Below are 17,500 nucleotides of genomic sequence, written 5' to 3'. Positions count from 1 at the left end.
AATGATAGAGAAGATAGATGAAAGAGATGAAGAAGAGAGAGAAAAGATAGAAGAAGAAAGATAAAATATAAGAGAAATGAGAGAATGAGAATGAGAGTGAATGATGAGTAGATATAGATAGAATGAAGAGAGAAGAGGAAAAGATGAGAAGAACAACGAGAGAGACGAGAGAGACGAGAGAGAGAAGAGAGAGACAGAGGACAGAAGAGCAGGTATAACTCGACTAAAGAGGAAGGTAGAGTTAAAAGTGAATAACAGTTTCTTTTACAAGCGCCAACGAAAACTAAGAAAACGATCTCTGCAATACGCATGAAATGATAAAAGCGACACAAGACACGACACACACACGATATATTATATATATATATAAGGTTATAAATATATATCATATATTTATAAGTCATACTATACTATAAATAGTATATCAATGTATATGAATATAATAGAATATATATATATATATATATATATATATATATATATACATATATATGATAAATGTATATAAATATACATACATACATACATATATATAATACGCACGCACGCACGCACGCACGCACGCACACACACACACACACACACAAACACTCGCACACACACACACACACACACACACACACACACACACACACACACACACACACACACACACACATTCACACACATTGTACGATATAGCAGACGGGACCGGTGCCCTCACCTCGCTCCCCCCATGCTCCCTCCAGCTGTTTCTATCGCTTCCGGCAGCTGGAACGGTCACTACTTATACCGAGGATGACCTAGGCCTCGGGGAGTTCGTGACCAGCACCCGACGTGGTAAGGTCGGCCTAGCCCTCCCCCTCCAGGCAGGCTGACCTGATAGGGGAGCCACCTTACCCCCCCCAGACATAGTCTCGTGTGTTCCCATACTGTGTGTCAACTCTTAGTAATAAAGAGTCACGCCGTTATAACAGTATCACTACCCCTGCAAAGCTAATGTAATTGGGTTCAATATCTGTTATATCCGGCTCGCAGCATGAACACCACCTCCAATCCGCTCGACTGCTACAAGACATGTCTAAGAAATAAACACGTAAGTACATGTATGGGCCCCCCTTTCTATTATTTCTTTCACTTCCTTCTTCACCCATAAATGTGTTAAGCCGTTGTTTTTTTTGTTCGGTAAAAAGTGCTATATGACAGCAAATGGCACGTTCTCACACTATTCCCTTCACCTCAGATTGCATTTCCGTGTGATCGAGTATGTGGTCAATGAATATCGTTCGTTAGTTAATTAGTTAATTAAATTCTCTTGTTTTTAGATATTTATGTTGTTGTATCTGCAACGAATTTAATGCGTTCGTGATTTTATCTTATCACGAATATCATTTCATTTTATCTCGTTCCTCCCCTTGCCTTGACCTGACCCCACTTTCTCTTTCTTGTGGTCAGGGGAAAACGAGGGAAGGGTCAAGACATGACCGCTTGGTTCCCTGTAATTTGGTTGTTGTTTTGTTGACGCCTTGAGGATTAACTGTAGCATTGTTACATTGTTTTTTGGTAACACGTTCTATCGGCGCTAGAATGGAGCGTGTAACGCAATTTCATTAAAATTTATTATATTGAATAAAGTGTAGGATCTCCCCCATATCATAGTGCACTGGATTGTTGATATTACCCCGGGGTTGTGTATAGATTTTCCTGGCTCGAGTCTCTTCAGTCAATGTACGGCATTTTGGGTATAGGATTCCCTCCGTTGATGAAGTCTAACATGCATAGCTAGACATGTACCTCGGCAGTTCAGATTTTCTGGCCCCGAGAAGATTTGCTTGCTAAAAAGCTTGCGAATATTTTTTTCACGTCACCATTCATTAATGCATACATTCTGTCGCATATCATTAAATGCTGAATTCAGTGTGGTAGTTGAAATACTTTTATATAGCTAGCATTGCTAATTTACCTCAGTTTTCTAATAGTTAATGTTAATATTCGTGTTTGTGATTCATTCTCTGTGTGAGGTCACTCTCGCTTTCCCTCTCATTCACGCTAGCTGTCACTCACACATGCATACACACACACACTCACCTCACTCATCCACGCAGGACAAAAGACACTGAAACCTTTTCATTAATAGGGTTGGTTGCTGTCTTAGCGCCGGCGTAAAGATTTATGATGTATCTCTTTAGCCCGCAATTTTGTCAGTCGTCATGAGTGACTCATACATGATGTACAAATTACATTTATTTCTTCTCTGTGTGACAACAGTGGTTCCAGTATATCCTTGCGGATTGCCGTTGTCGTTTCCCTTATCTACTCTCATATCTATCAGAGACGGTTTGTAGTTCAAGCCAGGTCCATGCGGATCGCTATTGACGTCTCCCTCTCCTATTTTCTTCTTTATCTTTGTGAAAATAAAACAAATAAAAAAAACGAAAATAAGTTAAAAAACAAAATTAAAAAACGCAGATTTTATAAATAACCAGCTAGTGGTACTTAACACCTTAATACTCTTCTCTGTTGCCTTTCTTTTTCTCTTGTTATCTGGCCCTTACGTGTATGATCTGGTTCCCCGACTATATATTGCAGTCGGACTGACGATAGCCGACACGGCACTGAAGGAGGACCCTGCTGCAGAACCGGTCACCTTAGGATGCTGTGGGATGGACGTCATTGGATGATCGTCAGAGGCCTGTGGACCAAGATGTTCGTCAGATCAGGTGTTAAGCCATCCCAAGATGTAGTGGACAGGCACTGCCCGCCAGACTCCCGTAGAACCAGCGAAGAACCAGGAACTCGCCAGCGCAGGTACCAGTCGCCCCAGGATGCTGTGGATGGGCGATAGCTGGCGGACGCCCGCAGATCCAGTCAACTCCAGGAGCTCGTTAGTGCAGGTATCAGCCACCCCGAGATGCCGCCCCCCTGCCCGACGCCCGTAGATTCAGATGAAGATTACGAGGACGTGAGAAGGATCTGGACGAGATCTGTGAGGATGTGTGGACGAGGACGCTGCCGAGTTAGGCCTGGACAAGGACTATGAGGAAGTCTAGACAAATCTGAAGTCAAGGAGGACCTTTGCGAGACTTTTGAGGACGTGTGAACGTCGAGGATGGACAGATTACACCGAGGACCAGGAGGATAAGGATGACAGGGACGAGCAGCCACGAATATGCACCAGGACAACACACGCGAGAACGAGATGACCAGCCAGGTTAGGTCACCCTTGAGGCAAATCTAAGACGCCTCGAGGGTGAGGCGTGAGTAGGTGGCCGAGCCGTGTAGATGTAGCAGATGGGACCGGTGCCCTCACCTCGCTCCCCCATGCTCCCTCCAGCTGCTTCTATTGCTTCCGGCAGCTGGAACAGTCACTACTTATACCGAGGATGACCTAGGCCTCGGGGAGTTCGTGACCAGCACCCGACGTGGTAAGGTCGGCCTAGCCCTCCCCCTCCGGGCAAGCTGACCTGACACGGGAGCCCCTTACCCCCCAGACATAGTCTCGTGCGTTCCCATACTGTGTCAACTCTTAATAATAAAGAGTCACGCCGTTATATCAGCATCACTACTCCTGCAAAGCCAATGTAATTGGGTTCAATACCCGTTATACACACACACACACGCACGCACGCACGCACGCACGCACACACACACACACACACACATCATCATTCACACACCACACACACACACACACACACACACCACACACACACACACAAACACCACACACACACACACACACACACACACAACACATACACACACACACCACAACACACACACACACACACACAACACACACACACAATATAGATTATATATATATATATATATATATATATATATATATATATATATATATATATATATACACACACATCATGACACAAAAAATCAAAATACCACAGAAATTAGGGTAAATGTTAAAACAGTCCAGATTATTGTACCGTACAAGCAATATTGATAACTATTACGTATGGTGTGCAGCAATGGGCCTAATATCATTGTGAATTCGGTTTCCAAAGACGGGGAAATAAGTAAAAACAAAAAATTATTTCGTGAGAGAAATTCGAAAGAGAGAGAGAGAGAGAGAGAGAGAGAGAGAGAGAGAGAGAGAGAGAGAGAGAGAGAGAGAGAGAGAGAGAGAGAGAGAGAGAGAGAGAGAGAGAGAGAGAGAGAGAGAGAGAGAGAGAGAGAGAGAGAGAGTGAGTGATGGTGTTAATTTCCGTAAATTCAGTGGGAACATGCTGCGGTATGTTCGTAGGATCTTGACGTTATTGGTACATTTATTATTCTTCATTTACTGTATTTCAGTCTGTTTACCTCATAATTTCCCTGATATAATCCATGCACGTCCCAACCATCGGGACTATCAAATCAGGATTACTGGCTAAATTAAAAACACTATCTATAGGCAGCAAACAGCTATTTCTAAACTCAAATGCCGATGTTCCTTCGAGAGGAGATAGCAAGTGTAGAGTCCGGCCTAGAAGATTTTCCTACAGGCTTCCTAGATTCGCATACGGTAAATGTGGCTTTTTCCAAATCAGATTCAATATATGTGTATATATATATATATATATATATATATATATATATATATATATATATATATATATATATATATATACATTCATCACACCTCTATTTCTCATAAAATGATATTTTTCTTAACTCAGAGGGCCAGATGATATCCTGAGAGAGGGGGATGAATATAAACGATGTATGTATTTTCCTGCGGGCTTCCTGGGTGCGCAGACGGGGAGCGCAGAAGGTGTCTGTCCGGCCGGGTGTCTGTCTGTCTGTCTGTGTGAGAGAGGGGGAGGAGAGAGAGAGAGAGAGACCGTGAAATCACTCTTCCTTTTCATGTTCGTTTGGGTGTGAGCCGAAGTCGAGAAGGAGGAGGAAGAGAGAGAGAGAAGAAGAAAAGAAAGCGAGGAGGAGGTCCTGCCATCGTATGGGTGGCAACGCTTCGAAGATGGCAGCTCCTGTAGTAGTTAATGCAACGGCAAAGCACACCGCCACTGTGAGTGGATTTCGCTATCTTTTTTAAGGATTTCGGGTCGTGGGGATTTGGGGGCCACGTCCAGAAGGCCCTGGGGCTGGGGCTGGGGAGGGAAGAGCGGGATTGGGAGGAATTTCTGGACGGCGTTAATCCTGGTCCAATTGATTGTGGCCGAGGTCTGTCATTTCCAGGGTTGGCTTGTTTCACCGTTGGTGAGGGCCGGTGAGCTGAGGATTTGTTTGTAAGGATTAGTATCTACTGGAGGAAAGCAGTGAGAGTGATGGTAAATTATTGTACATTAATATAAGGTTCAGAAAAAAAAAAATGTTTTGAGAGTGGTTTCTCAGCAACCTGACATCACTTTATTTGTTGCCATGTTACTCATGTCTTTGCTTTGGCTTACATATGTTTTTCGTCTGCATATATACAATTTATGAGTATTTTATTGTCTTTTTTTTCACCACAGTGCATGTGGTGGTTATTTTCTAATTTTCCTCTTTCATTTTCATTGAATGAATAGTTAGTAAACATTTCCAGGCAACTTACAGCAGCTTTCAAAACATTATTTTAATGTGTGAAATTGTATGAGCTATGTATTGACAAAATCCACTTGAAACTTTGTAATCTGCAGGGTAAATTGTGCAGTCTGATTAAATTGTAGCTCAGCCTTAAATAATGACCATGCACTCATACCTTTGGCTCTCAGGCAAAGGGCAACAAAAGCCTGTCATCAATAATTTGGCAAAATAGATCTTGAATGTTTCCTTATAAGTTAGTAAACAATTAGGAATGTCAATAAGGTCTGTCTTTCCAGAATGTCTAAGACAGAGTCATGTTTGCCTTTGCTGGAGTATGGAAGTATGGAAGTCATTGGCTTATTGGCACTATACATCTCTGGAAATATTTACCCAAATATTTGAAGAGTTATGTAAAGTCACATGAATTAGACTTTCTCCTAATTATTACTAAAAGAGATAACATAGTATAATATTTTCTTGGTTATATAGCAGATACCTCTTAGACTTCGCAAGATCTAGGAGGCTGAGGATTGCGGGTTCGTGTTACCAGAGATGAGATTTACACTGCTGGACTTGGTCCTCCAATACTGGCGTTGTAGCTAAAAAGACCGACTGTATTTTTGTGGATACTCGCTGGAGGATCCTTCAGAATTGTAGAGTTTTTAGGAGTGCTGAGTTCTTTGCTACTGACCACAGACTTGTTGCAACACTAAGGCTCTGCCTCAGATCTAGATGCATCCCGAGATCTCACCAGGTGTTTCATCTCGAGAGGCTCAAGAGTGAGGAGGTGGCCCAGGAGTATGCAGTGGCAGTCTCAAATCGGTTTGAAGTACTTGGCACTCTACAGGACCCTGCTGAACTGTGGGATACCTTTAAGCAGGAAGCCCTGTCAGCTGCAGAGGAGTGCTTTGGGGTCCAACCACGGTGAAGGAGGCATGTTGTCTTGAACGAGATGCTGAACACTATAGAGATGAGTCGTACTGCCAGACTGGATAGGAACCATGTCTTGCACAGGGAGCTGTCTTGCTCTGCTAGGGCCTCTTTGAAAATGGACCAAGTTAGGTACATTAGGGGCATCGTGGAGGAGTTGGAAGGTCATTTTGTCCAAATGACCTTCGACCTGCTTTTCAAGCCCTGAGGGAACTCTGGTCAAAGTCCATTTCTCAGTTGGGTTTGGTGAGGGCAGAGGATGGTTGTGTCGTGTCAGAGCCAGGTGAGTGTAAGGCCCACTGGGCTGAGTACTTTGAGCAACTGTATAAGTTAGATCCCCCGACTTCACAACTCCCCTTGGCTGGCATATTGCCACTAGTGGGTAATCCACCAGTTAGTGAGGCACCGCATTCCAACAAAGAGGTGAGAAGGGCAGTCTCTAGGCTGAAGAGTGGAAAGGCTGCTGGTGTCTGTGCAATTGCTGCGGAGTTGTTGAAGGTGGGTGGAGAAGCCATGATGTGTGGCTTGCATGTAGTCCTGTCTACCTTTTGGGAGACTGGTACCATTCCTCCTGACTGGAAAAGGGGTTTGGTCATCCCTATCTGGAAAGGGAAAGGGGACCAAAGGTACTGTAGCAACTACAGAGGTATTACATTGCTCAGTGTACCGGGCAAGGTCCTCGCTCATCTGCTTTTGGCGCGAATGTGCGACTACCATTTAGGAGCACAGAGACCTGAGCAGTCTGGTTTTACACCCAAGAAGTCAACTGTAGACCATGTCTTAGCACTCTGTGTCCTTGTGGAATGCCGACTGAGTTTCAACAAGGAATGCATGCAGCTTATGTTGATCTCAAGAAGGCTTTTTGACCCAGTGCACTGGGAGAGTCTCTGGAGCCTACTGGGTCTCTGTGGGATCCTCCTTGGGATTATTGGTTTGCTGTCTGGCCTGTATACAGATACCGAGAGTGCTGTCAAGTGGGGGGGGGGGGGGGCATCTCTGGCTTTTTCCCGGTGTCTGCCGGGGTAAGGCAGGGATGTGTCCTGGTCCCAACTCTTTTCAATACTTGTATGGACTGGATACTTGGCCATGCCTTGGACCTGTGGGGCATCGTTTGGTAATTTCAAGGTCACAGACTTTGACTTTGCTAATGATGCAGTGATCCTACCAGAGACATTGGAGGTCCTGGAAATAGCTCTCAAGGTGCTGCATGAGGAGGCGAAGCTGTTGGGACTCTCAGTCAACTGGATGATCAGTCTGTGCATGTCTGGTGAGAATATTGAGATCTTGGATATCCTCACTTATCTTGGTGGTATAGTGCAGAGTGATGGAGGTTCTGACTGGGGAGTCACTCGACGACTCGGTCTGGCCTACAGTGTTATGGACTCACTCAGTAGGAGTATTTGGCGCTGTCAATATTTGACTAAGAGGACTAAGATCAGGCTCTTCAGAGTACTGGTGATCCCGGTCTTACTCTATGGCTGTGAGACCTGGACACTGAACAGTGCTATGAAGGCCCGACTTGACTCCTTTGGTACCAAGTGTCTTTGCAGAATCATGGGGTATACCTGGAGGGACCATGTGTCCAATCAGAGGATACTCCTTAAAACTGATTCAAGACCTATTACCAGTCTGATACGAGAGCGCCAACTTCAGCTCTGTGGGTATGCAGCTTGTTTTCCTGAGGATGATCCGACTTACAGAGTCATCTCTGAGAGGGTTGACCCAGGTTGGAGAAGACCAAGGAGAAGGCCACGGAACTCTTGGATGAAGCACGTCAATCAGATCCGCCAAGATGTGCTGGGGGTGGGAAAGAATGGTGCATGGAGGCTTGCTTGGAGGGACCCCGGGAGGTGGAGCCAAAGGCTGGGTGTGGAAAGTGCAGCCATGCATATACCCCCTTATGATGATGAGGAGGATTCAGCAAAATTTTACAAGGGGCCCAGATTTGTGAAAGACTAACAGCTGCATACTTAAAGAAATTGTAGGATACATTCATTGAAGCACATAAATCTTTCACAAAGAGTAGTTCCTGCTAAAAGATTTGGTATGACAAAATAACACAAAAAATATGAATATTCATCTCATGCAGTTGATAGTCCTGTATAAAAAAATTCCCATTATCACGAAAATTGTAGCACAAGGAAATAGTTTAGTGACTGATTTGTATCATACAATTTCTTTAAGTATTTACCCACAAGTCCCCAACTCATATGAATGAACACAATCCTAATTACCACAAACATTGCCTAAAAATAAAAAAAAAGAAAAGAGAAAAAACTTGCCTTTCCCCTTGAATTTCCTAGCTGATATATGTTTTAACCCTGTAAACTTTGTGAGTGACTTAAAATTTTGGTTGCTCTAAGAGATTGCTCATCATAGGCATCTTATGTGAGTGCACTCATTTTTTTTCTTCACATTCATTGAGTTAATTACACCATATAGATTGATAATATATAATTTCATTTAGGATATGCATATTTTGATCTCTCATACATTAAGGTCATTCTTTTTTCCTGGAATATGTCAAGGAATTTTTTTCTCCTCTATATAGTACTGCAACTTTGTAAATTTATCATCATATTTAACCTTTTGATTAAATCAGAATATTGTTCTCCTGATATCATCAACAGTTAGAATTTCTAGACTCAGCTGAGATATTATTTGATCAGTGACGTTCATTGATAACTAAATTTATTTTTGAGTCACATTGACCTACCTAAGCTAAGGAAGTTGCCATCGTCAGGAGAACAAAGCTTGGCAGAAACTGGAGTTCTTATTCTTTCTTATTATAGGGTTTGAGACTGTTGTTGTCTATATCCCCTGGATCCTCTTTGTTTTTAGCTTCTTGTTTCTTAAATTATATCAAGTAATTTAGTTGTTTTTTTAGAAAATCTTTGTGTTGCAGATGAAACCAGAGTTTGATAGGCAATTTTGACTTGGAATTGACAAACTCAAGGGTTTAATTGTAAACTTGATACAGCTATATATGTTTTGAGAAGAACTTGCTAGGTTTTATAATATAGCTCAGCTAGTTTGCAAGAAAGAGAATACTAGCAGCCTTTGCTAAAAGAGGCTTATAGCTCCCAGTAACCACTTTGAACCCCCATAGACGTAACTTAGATTAGTCACTGTAGGCTCACATTTACTGCCTGCAAATTTTTATAGCCATATGTTTTATGTGCTCTTAAGAACTTTCCTTAAATGTTGATCTCAATTGTCATGTGGACTACATTTCCAGCTTCACCTTATTAAGATTGTTAGATTGGATTTCGTAGTTTTAAGAAACCGTGATTAGGGTGTTCGTAAATTTGTGTTAGATCATGTGAGAATAATTATTATATGCCATTTTATAGTGTAATAGGGATTAAATTATCAAAAGATATATGAGTACTTACTGAATTTCCATAATTTTGTTTTCTTTCTTTCTAAATTGCACTGCCCTTCTTGTACAAGATCGGCACAGTAATGAGAAAAGAACTTAGTAAAGCTATAGGTTAATTTTCTTATTATTAATATTTAAGATTAGAAGTAAAGTATATATATATATATATATATATATATATATATATATATATAATGTATGTATATGTATATGTATGTATATGTATATGTATGTATATGTATATGTATGTTATATTAATATTATTATTATATATGTATTAATATGTATATTATATATAATATATTATTATATATATATATATATTATAGTATATAATGTATATTATATATATATGTATATATATATTATATATATGTATATATATGTATAATATATAATATGTTATATATATTATTATATATATACTATATATATAATGTATATATATATATGATATATATATTATATAATATGTATATATATGTATATATTGTATATATATATGTATATATATATTGTTATATATATTTTATATATAGTATATATATATAATAGATGAATACAGATTAACCCACTTGCATACATCACACACCTAATTATACAAATTATGACAAATTCACTTTGTCATGATAGTTGAACACCCTCCAAACTTACTTTATCCCTTACCAGGTACTAATAGAAATACATTGAATTTTGACATTTTAATTACAGAAAATGACACTGCAACACATATTATATAACATTTTTATTTGTGTTACTTTTTTGGAATTGCCTTATTTTATGATAGAAAACCATGGTAGACGAAGTGACCAGAGTTGGAAAGCATAGCAAAATTTATATGATGGTGGTGATCAAAATAATGAACTTGCTAGACTAATGTAACATTTTGTCTTATAAAATTAAAATCATTATATAAGTTTAGGGATAAATAAGCATATAAAAAAATACTTGTTTCCCTTAGTCACAGCTCTATACAAAAATTAAAATTATACACATTACAGCATGTGTTCATTTGCGCGTGTGTGTGCGTGTGTGTGTGTATGGGTACATGCGTGTGTGTGCCTGCATATATGTATAATATATGCATGTATGTGTGCATGCATGACTTTTTTCCCCCAATAAATCACATGACAATTTGATGACAATGTGTAAGCATAATCTAAGTGTGACTTCATGGCAGTTGAACTTATTTGGTCACTAGCCCATGATGATGCCATTGTTCCATGGATTTTGTGCTTTCTCTATATAACTTTTCACAAATTTCCTAACATTGTACCAAAAATCTTGAAAGCTATACATATTGTCCAAATAACTATCTGTAAATTTTAAAGATTTAATTTATCAATATTCTAAAGAGAATGAGCCTGAAAAACTTGGGACGGCCAACTCGAAATATCCTTCCTTTTTGACTTCCAGAAGGTTAATGACTGTTGCAGGTTGCAGGGATGCAGCTTGTGTTTACCTTCAGTTAATAGCAATAGATATACAGAAAGGTTATTTTGCCTAATGCTACAGTGATCCTTTAGTATTTGTATAAATATAAGCATTAACAGGTTGAAGCTCTGTTATATCCCACAAACTGATAGTAGAGGAGAACTAGTAGTATCACAGGGAAATGTTAAAATATGAAAGAGGGTGAACAGTATATGTATACCAAAAAGTATTTTTAATTGTCTGTGAAGTATCTGTTGCAAGAGATTCAGTCCCTTGCACCCCCTTTCCCCAAGACCCACCTAGGAAGACAAAACTTTCTCTATACACTGTAGAATGGAGCAAAGGGGCAATCAAAAGAAGGAAAGGCAACCCCCTGCAGATGATAAGACTGCCCACATGTATCTCAGTATATACTAGCTGATTTCCTCAATGTTTTACTCTGTGATATTCCATTTATACTTCATTTTATACTGTATATGTATCCAGGACAATCTTCAATATTGTATAGTGTCTGAGGTAAACCTGTTGTCTCAGTGGGGATGAAATTTTGTTTTTCGATACAATCTTTCTTTATAAATGTATTTAAGTTATTGTAAATATTTGTAAGTTTCCTTGTCATTCATTTTTTCTTCTTTTTCTTCTTTGGTGAGTTTCCACAGAACCTGAACTTTTCTTTCTTTGTGTCTTTGCATTCCTTCATTTTTCATTTTTTTGATGACAAAGTGAGTTACCAATCATTGTTTTTAACTGAAGCAGTAAAGTAGGTAATGAGTAATACAGTACTTTTCTCATATCGTTTCAGGTGATATTTCTCCATGGTCTTGGTGACACTGGGTAAGTTTCCACAAGTTTGCAATAACAAAGAAGGAAGTTCACAGTTCCTGTAATGAGTAGGAATCTACTTATAGATATTTATTCATGTCAGAGAGAAGTTATGTGATTGAAAACAAATGAAGAAGCTGCTGCTTGGTAGTGCAGTAATACTTAGACATTTACCAGGCAGTGAGAAAATACTGATCTGTTGATATGATTTGAATGATATTGAAATTATCATAGTAAAATTGATAATTCAAATAGCAATTTAAATTTTTTATAATAACATTAGTTATATAAAAATAAATAAATCATTGCCAATCCTATCTAATATTCTCTTTTCTTTATTGCAGTCATGGCTGGGCAAGCGCAATGGCTGCCATTGGCTCGCCTCACATTAAATTCATATGTCCCACAGCGTAAGTTGATAACAGAAGTTTTAATTGCATTATGGTCTCCATCACCATCACCATCATCGTCATAAGTTGTTACTTGTTAACCTACCTACTTGTTGACTGTAGATTATGTACTGTCCTGTGTAGTTTTTTGTGAAATTTGTTTCATAGAGATGTTTATACATGTACTCAGTCACCCAGGAGTCTCTCAATAGGCCAAGTGACTGTGCCTGATTTTCCTTTTTGAAATTTTGGGAAAGTCTGTTTTTATTTCTGATACTATTAATATTGATACTGTTATTATTTTACTGATATAATGATTATTAGATTGTAATTAAATGTTAACAACATTAAAGACAATACAATAATACAAATGAAGCTTTCCAAAAATCAAGGAAAAGGGTAAACAGGTGAGATAGGTAGGACTAATAACTGACTCCTTGGTGACTAAGCACTTGTAGATGTATGTGTAAGGGCAATTGATGAACTTGTATTACAGTGCACACAGCATGTATTCATGCCATCTGCGCAATTTGGGTTTATACTTCTATTGCTTTTATGGTTGCTATTGTGGATCATATATCAGTTTTGTACTTATGACTCATATCTATAATTGAAATGGAGTATATTACTATTGATCTGATATATAACATTTGTCTATCTATATCCTACAGAAAAAGTAAATTTGTTATTCTTCTTCCATTTACAGACCAGTAATGCCTGTAACTCTAAACAATGGATTTCGGATGCCCTCTTGGTAAGTCCCATTTTTATGCTAGTTTTGACAGGTCATTTATGAAGTGAAGTTTTTCGTAAAAAAATAATTATGGGGAGATGATAACTGAAATGAAACTTCAAACAGACAAAGTAGAAAGATATATTGACCACAGTATGGGTTTACTGTTGTCAGATGATATTGCAGGGGAGCCAAGAGAAGTAATGTGTATAACATTCCAGCAGGATTACCATTGATGAATAATTTTGCAATTATCCATATTAAGAAACCTTATGAGGAAAGGGACATCACACACAATAAAATTCTGAACATATCTTCACAGGTTTGACTTGAAGTCCCTGGATGTTGACGGTCCTGAAGACAGTGATGGCATCAAGAAGGCTCGCGATGGGATCCATCAGCTTATTGAAGAGGAGGTGAAGGCTGGCATCCCGCATGAGAGAATCATGCTGGGAGGATTCAGCCAGGGTGGAGCTCTGGCTCTTTACTCCACCTTCACACACAGCCGTACTTTAGCTGGTGTCATAGGACTGTCTTGCTGGCTTCCATTACGAGAGGAATTTCCACAGGTGGGATTTTTTTCTCGTTTTTTTTTTTCTCTCTCTGTTCCTCAATGTTTGTTTTCTTCTTGTTTTTCCATCCTATTAAAAGAAATCGATATTATCTTAACTCATTGATTATGGATTCATGTACTGCTCACTATATTTTTTTAAAATAAATTTTGTTGCACAGGAGGCTCCTGTAATATATATATGTAATATATATATATATATATATAATATATATATATATATATATATATATATATATATATATATTTATGTACATATATATATATACATATATATATATACATATATATATATATGCATATATATATATATATATATATATACGTATACATATATATACATATATATACATATATATACATAATATATATATATATATACATATATATACATATATATATAATATATATATATATATATATATATATATATATATATATGTATATATAAGAGGTGTGTATTATATATATATATATATATATATATATATATATGTATATCTCCTGCACTAGAAGTAGGCAGTAAGAACATCAAGCAAAGCTCCATCAAGTTCTCGGTAGAAACTAAAGAGCTTGTGCAAAAATGTAGGGTCATGAAAATATCGTCAATCAGGGACAAAATAGAATTAGCCGAACTAACAAAGACTATAAATAAAAAGAAGAGGGAAGATGTATGGAAATTCAATACTCAAATAATAAATGAAACAGTGATATCAGGTACTAGCATGAAATCAGTTAAAAGGAAACTCAGAATAGGGAGAAATCAGTTGTATGCAATAAAGAAACCAGATGGAGAAGTGACATATAATAAGAATGAAATCATAAGAGTAGTGGAAGACTTTTACAGGGATCTGTACAACTCAAATGAACAGCCATGGATAGAAGTGAATGCAGTAACTAGAGACATGCCTAGCATCACAACAGAAGAAATAAAAAGAGCGCTGAAAGGCATGAAGAGAGGGAAAACACCAGGGGAAGATGGAATTAGTATAGACCTTATAATAGATGCAGGAAAAATTGCAACAGTGAAACTAGCCAATCTTTTAACAAATGCCTTATCAACGGGAAAACTCCGAAAGCCTGGAAAAATGCAACAATTATTTTGATACATAAAAAAGGGGACAGAAAGGATCTAAAAAACTACTGACCAATAAGCCTCCTCTCAGCTACTTACAAACTATTCACAAAAGTCATCACAACTTGCATCTCTGACTGTCTGGATTCTAACCAGCCTAGAGAACAAGCAGGCTTTCGCATTGGATTCTCAACAACAGACCACATCCACATGCTCACCCAAATAAAGGAAAAAATAAACGAATATAGGAAACCCCTGTGTATGGCATTCATCGATTACAAAAAGGCATTTGACTATAAAAATACTAGCAGTACTGGAAGCTATCCGAAAACAGGGAGTAGAGGAGGTATATTGTAAAATACTGGAACATATGTACAAAGATGGAACAGCAACCATCAAGCTCCACACGGAAACCGATAAAATACCAATTAAAAAGGTGTTAGACAGGGAGATACCATCTCACCAAAACTGTTTACAGCTCATCTTGAGGAAATATTCAAAAAGCTAGAGTGGAATGGAAAGGCTATCAAGATAGGAGACGAATATCTAAACAATCTAAGATTTGCTGATGATATTGTTCTCTTCAGTACATCTGTAAATGAAATGCAGCAACTAATAAATAATCAGAAAAGAGAAAGTCTAAAAATCAGACTTTGGATGAACAAGAAAAAGACTAAGATTATGTTCAACAGTAGAGTTCAGTTTGAACAGACACAAGTACAAGGCAAAGCACTATAGATAGTGGACAAGTATATATACCTAGGACAACTCGAACAGACAAACACATCTAGCAGTGAGGAATTAAGCAACGCATCAGTCTAGGCTAGAGAGCGTTTGGCAGACACAGTAGCATACTAAGAGGCTCCTTGCCATTATGTATAAATAGAAAAGTCTTTAACCAATGAGTCCTACCAGTTATGACCTATGGATCAGAAATATGGACTATAACCAAATTACTGGAGAGGAAACTAATAAGTGCCCAGAGAGGGATGGGGATATTGATGCTGGGAATTAGCCTAAGAGATCGGATGAGGGTGATGTGGATCAGGGAACATACAAAAGTGGAAGATATACTTGTGAGCATCAAAAAGAAAAAATGGCAATGGGCAGGTCATTATGTTATAGATAATATAAAGAGACCAAGGACCAGACCAGTGACAAGGTGGCGTGACGAAATTACGAAATTTGGGGGCCGAGAATGGAAACAAAAAACACAAGACAGATAAATTTGAAAAAGATTTGGGAGAGGCCTACGTCCTGCAGTGGACAGACTCAGGCTGATGATATATATATATGTATATATATATATATATATATATATATTATATATATATATATATATATATATATATATATATATATATATATATATATGCATATAAATACATATATATATATGTATACATATATATTATATATGTATATTTATATATATGTATATATATATATGTATATTTATATATATGTATATATATATATGTATATTTATATATATGTATCTATATATATATGTATATATATATATATGTATATAAATATATGTATATATATATATATATATATGTATATATATACTATCTGTTCAATATATCTATATAACTATCTATCTATCTATTATATATATATATATATTAATATATATATATATATATATATATATATGTATATATTATATATATATATATATATATATATATATATATATATATATATATACACATATATAGATACACACACATATATATATATATATATATATATATATATATATATACATATATAGATATATATATATATATATTATATATTATATATTATATATATATGAAAACAGCCACAATAAGAAATGAAAATTAATTGTGACGTTTTGAACTCCTCATGAGTTCCTCCTCAGATGAATACTAGACCGAAATGGAAACTGTCCTTCGTGTTCACCCCTTGCCAGGCAGTTGCACTTTGAGACATTTGAGCAAACTCTGATTTCCTCTAGGAGGAGGACAATCCAAGTCAAGTTTTAGCAAGACTGCTTGCACGAGCAGGAGAGTCCCTCTGCTTTTGGCCAGTATTTTTATAGTTCTAGATTAAGCATTCCTTTTTTTATTTGTGAGCGTCACCGTTTGTACGATAGCATATGTTGCACCAAATTAGATGTCGATGATGCATTTCTTCAAGTTCATAAGTCTCTCAGAGAAGTCGCCCCATTTCAGTTTGTTGATGATCTTTTAGCCATTGCAGTGCATAGATCTTACGTTGAAAGCGAACGTCATCAAAGATCCTTCTGCAGTAAACTTAATAATCTTTGTTAACATAGTGCTTGGTGTATATTTTCACTTACAGCCTCAGTCGTAAATTTATTGTCTTATTCCCTATCATGTTATGAAACCAAACTTTTAGATTTTGGTTTATCGTTTGCTACCAAACCCATTGCTAATCATTGTTTAGATTATATTAAAAATCTTAATAGTTTCATTGTGAAGCAAAGCATTTACTCAAATAAAGACCACAGCTACCTTAAAGGTCTTAACCCTTTCCCGACGGGTGGCATGTACATACATGCCATGGCATGGCTGGACTATCTGCCGGGGGCATGTATGTACATGCCATGGTGTATGTATGGCCATGCCATGAGTTTTTTTGTTACAACCACGGCAAAATATTTTTT

General features: G+C 37.6%; 1 protein-coding gene across 1 annotated transcript; it reads left to right on the top strand.

The window, feature by feature from the left end:
• Positions 1-4,713: 4,713 nt before the first annotated feature.
• On the top strand, positions 4,714-13,761 carry LOC119578420 (acyl-protein thioesterase 1-like; the record flags this gene model as incomplete). Its single annotated transcript, XM_037926035.1, is given in 5 exon segments — positions 4,714-5,005; positions 12,051-12,082; positions 12,415-12,480; positions 13,166-13,213; positions 13,515-13,761. Coding segments are annotated over 5 exon segments (462 nt in total), but the record flags the coding sequence as incomplete, so codon positions are not given.
• Between the last annotated feature and the right edge of the window lie 3,739 nt (positions 13,762-17,500).

This window comes from Penaeus monodon, chromosome 1 (genome assembly GCF_015228065.2).
Source record: "Penaeus monodon isolate SGIC_2016 chromosome 1, NSTDA_Pmon_1, whole genome shotgun sequence".
Lineage (NCBI taxonomy): Eukaryota > Metazoa > Arthropoda > Malacostraca > Decapoda > Penaeidae > Penaeus > Penaeus monodon.
The sequence above is the reverse complement of the archived record's forward strand: the minus strand, read 5'-3'. Positions and strand labels throughout refer to the sequence as shown.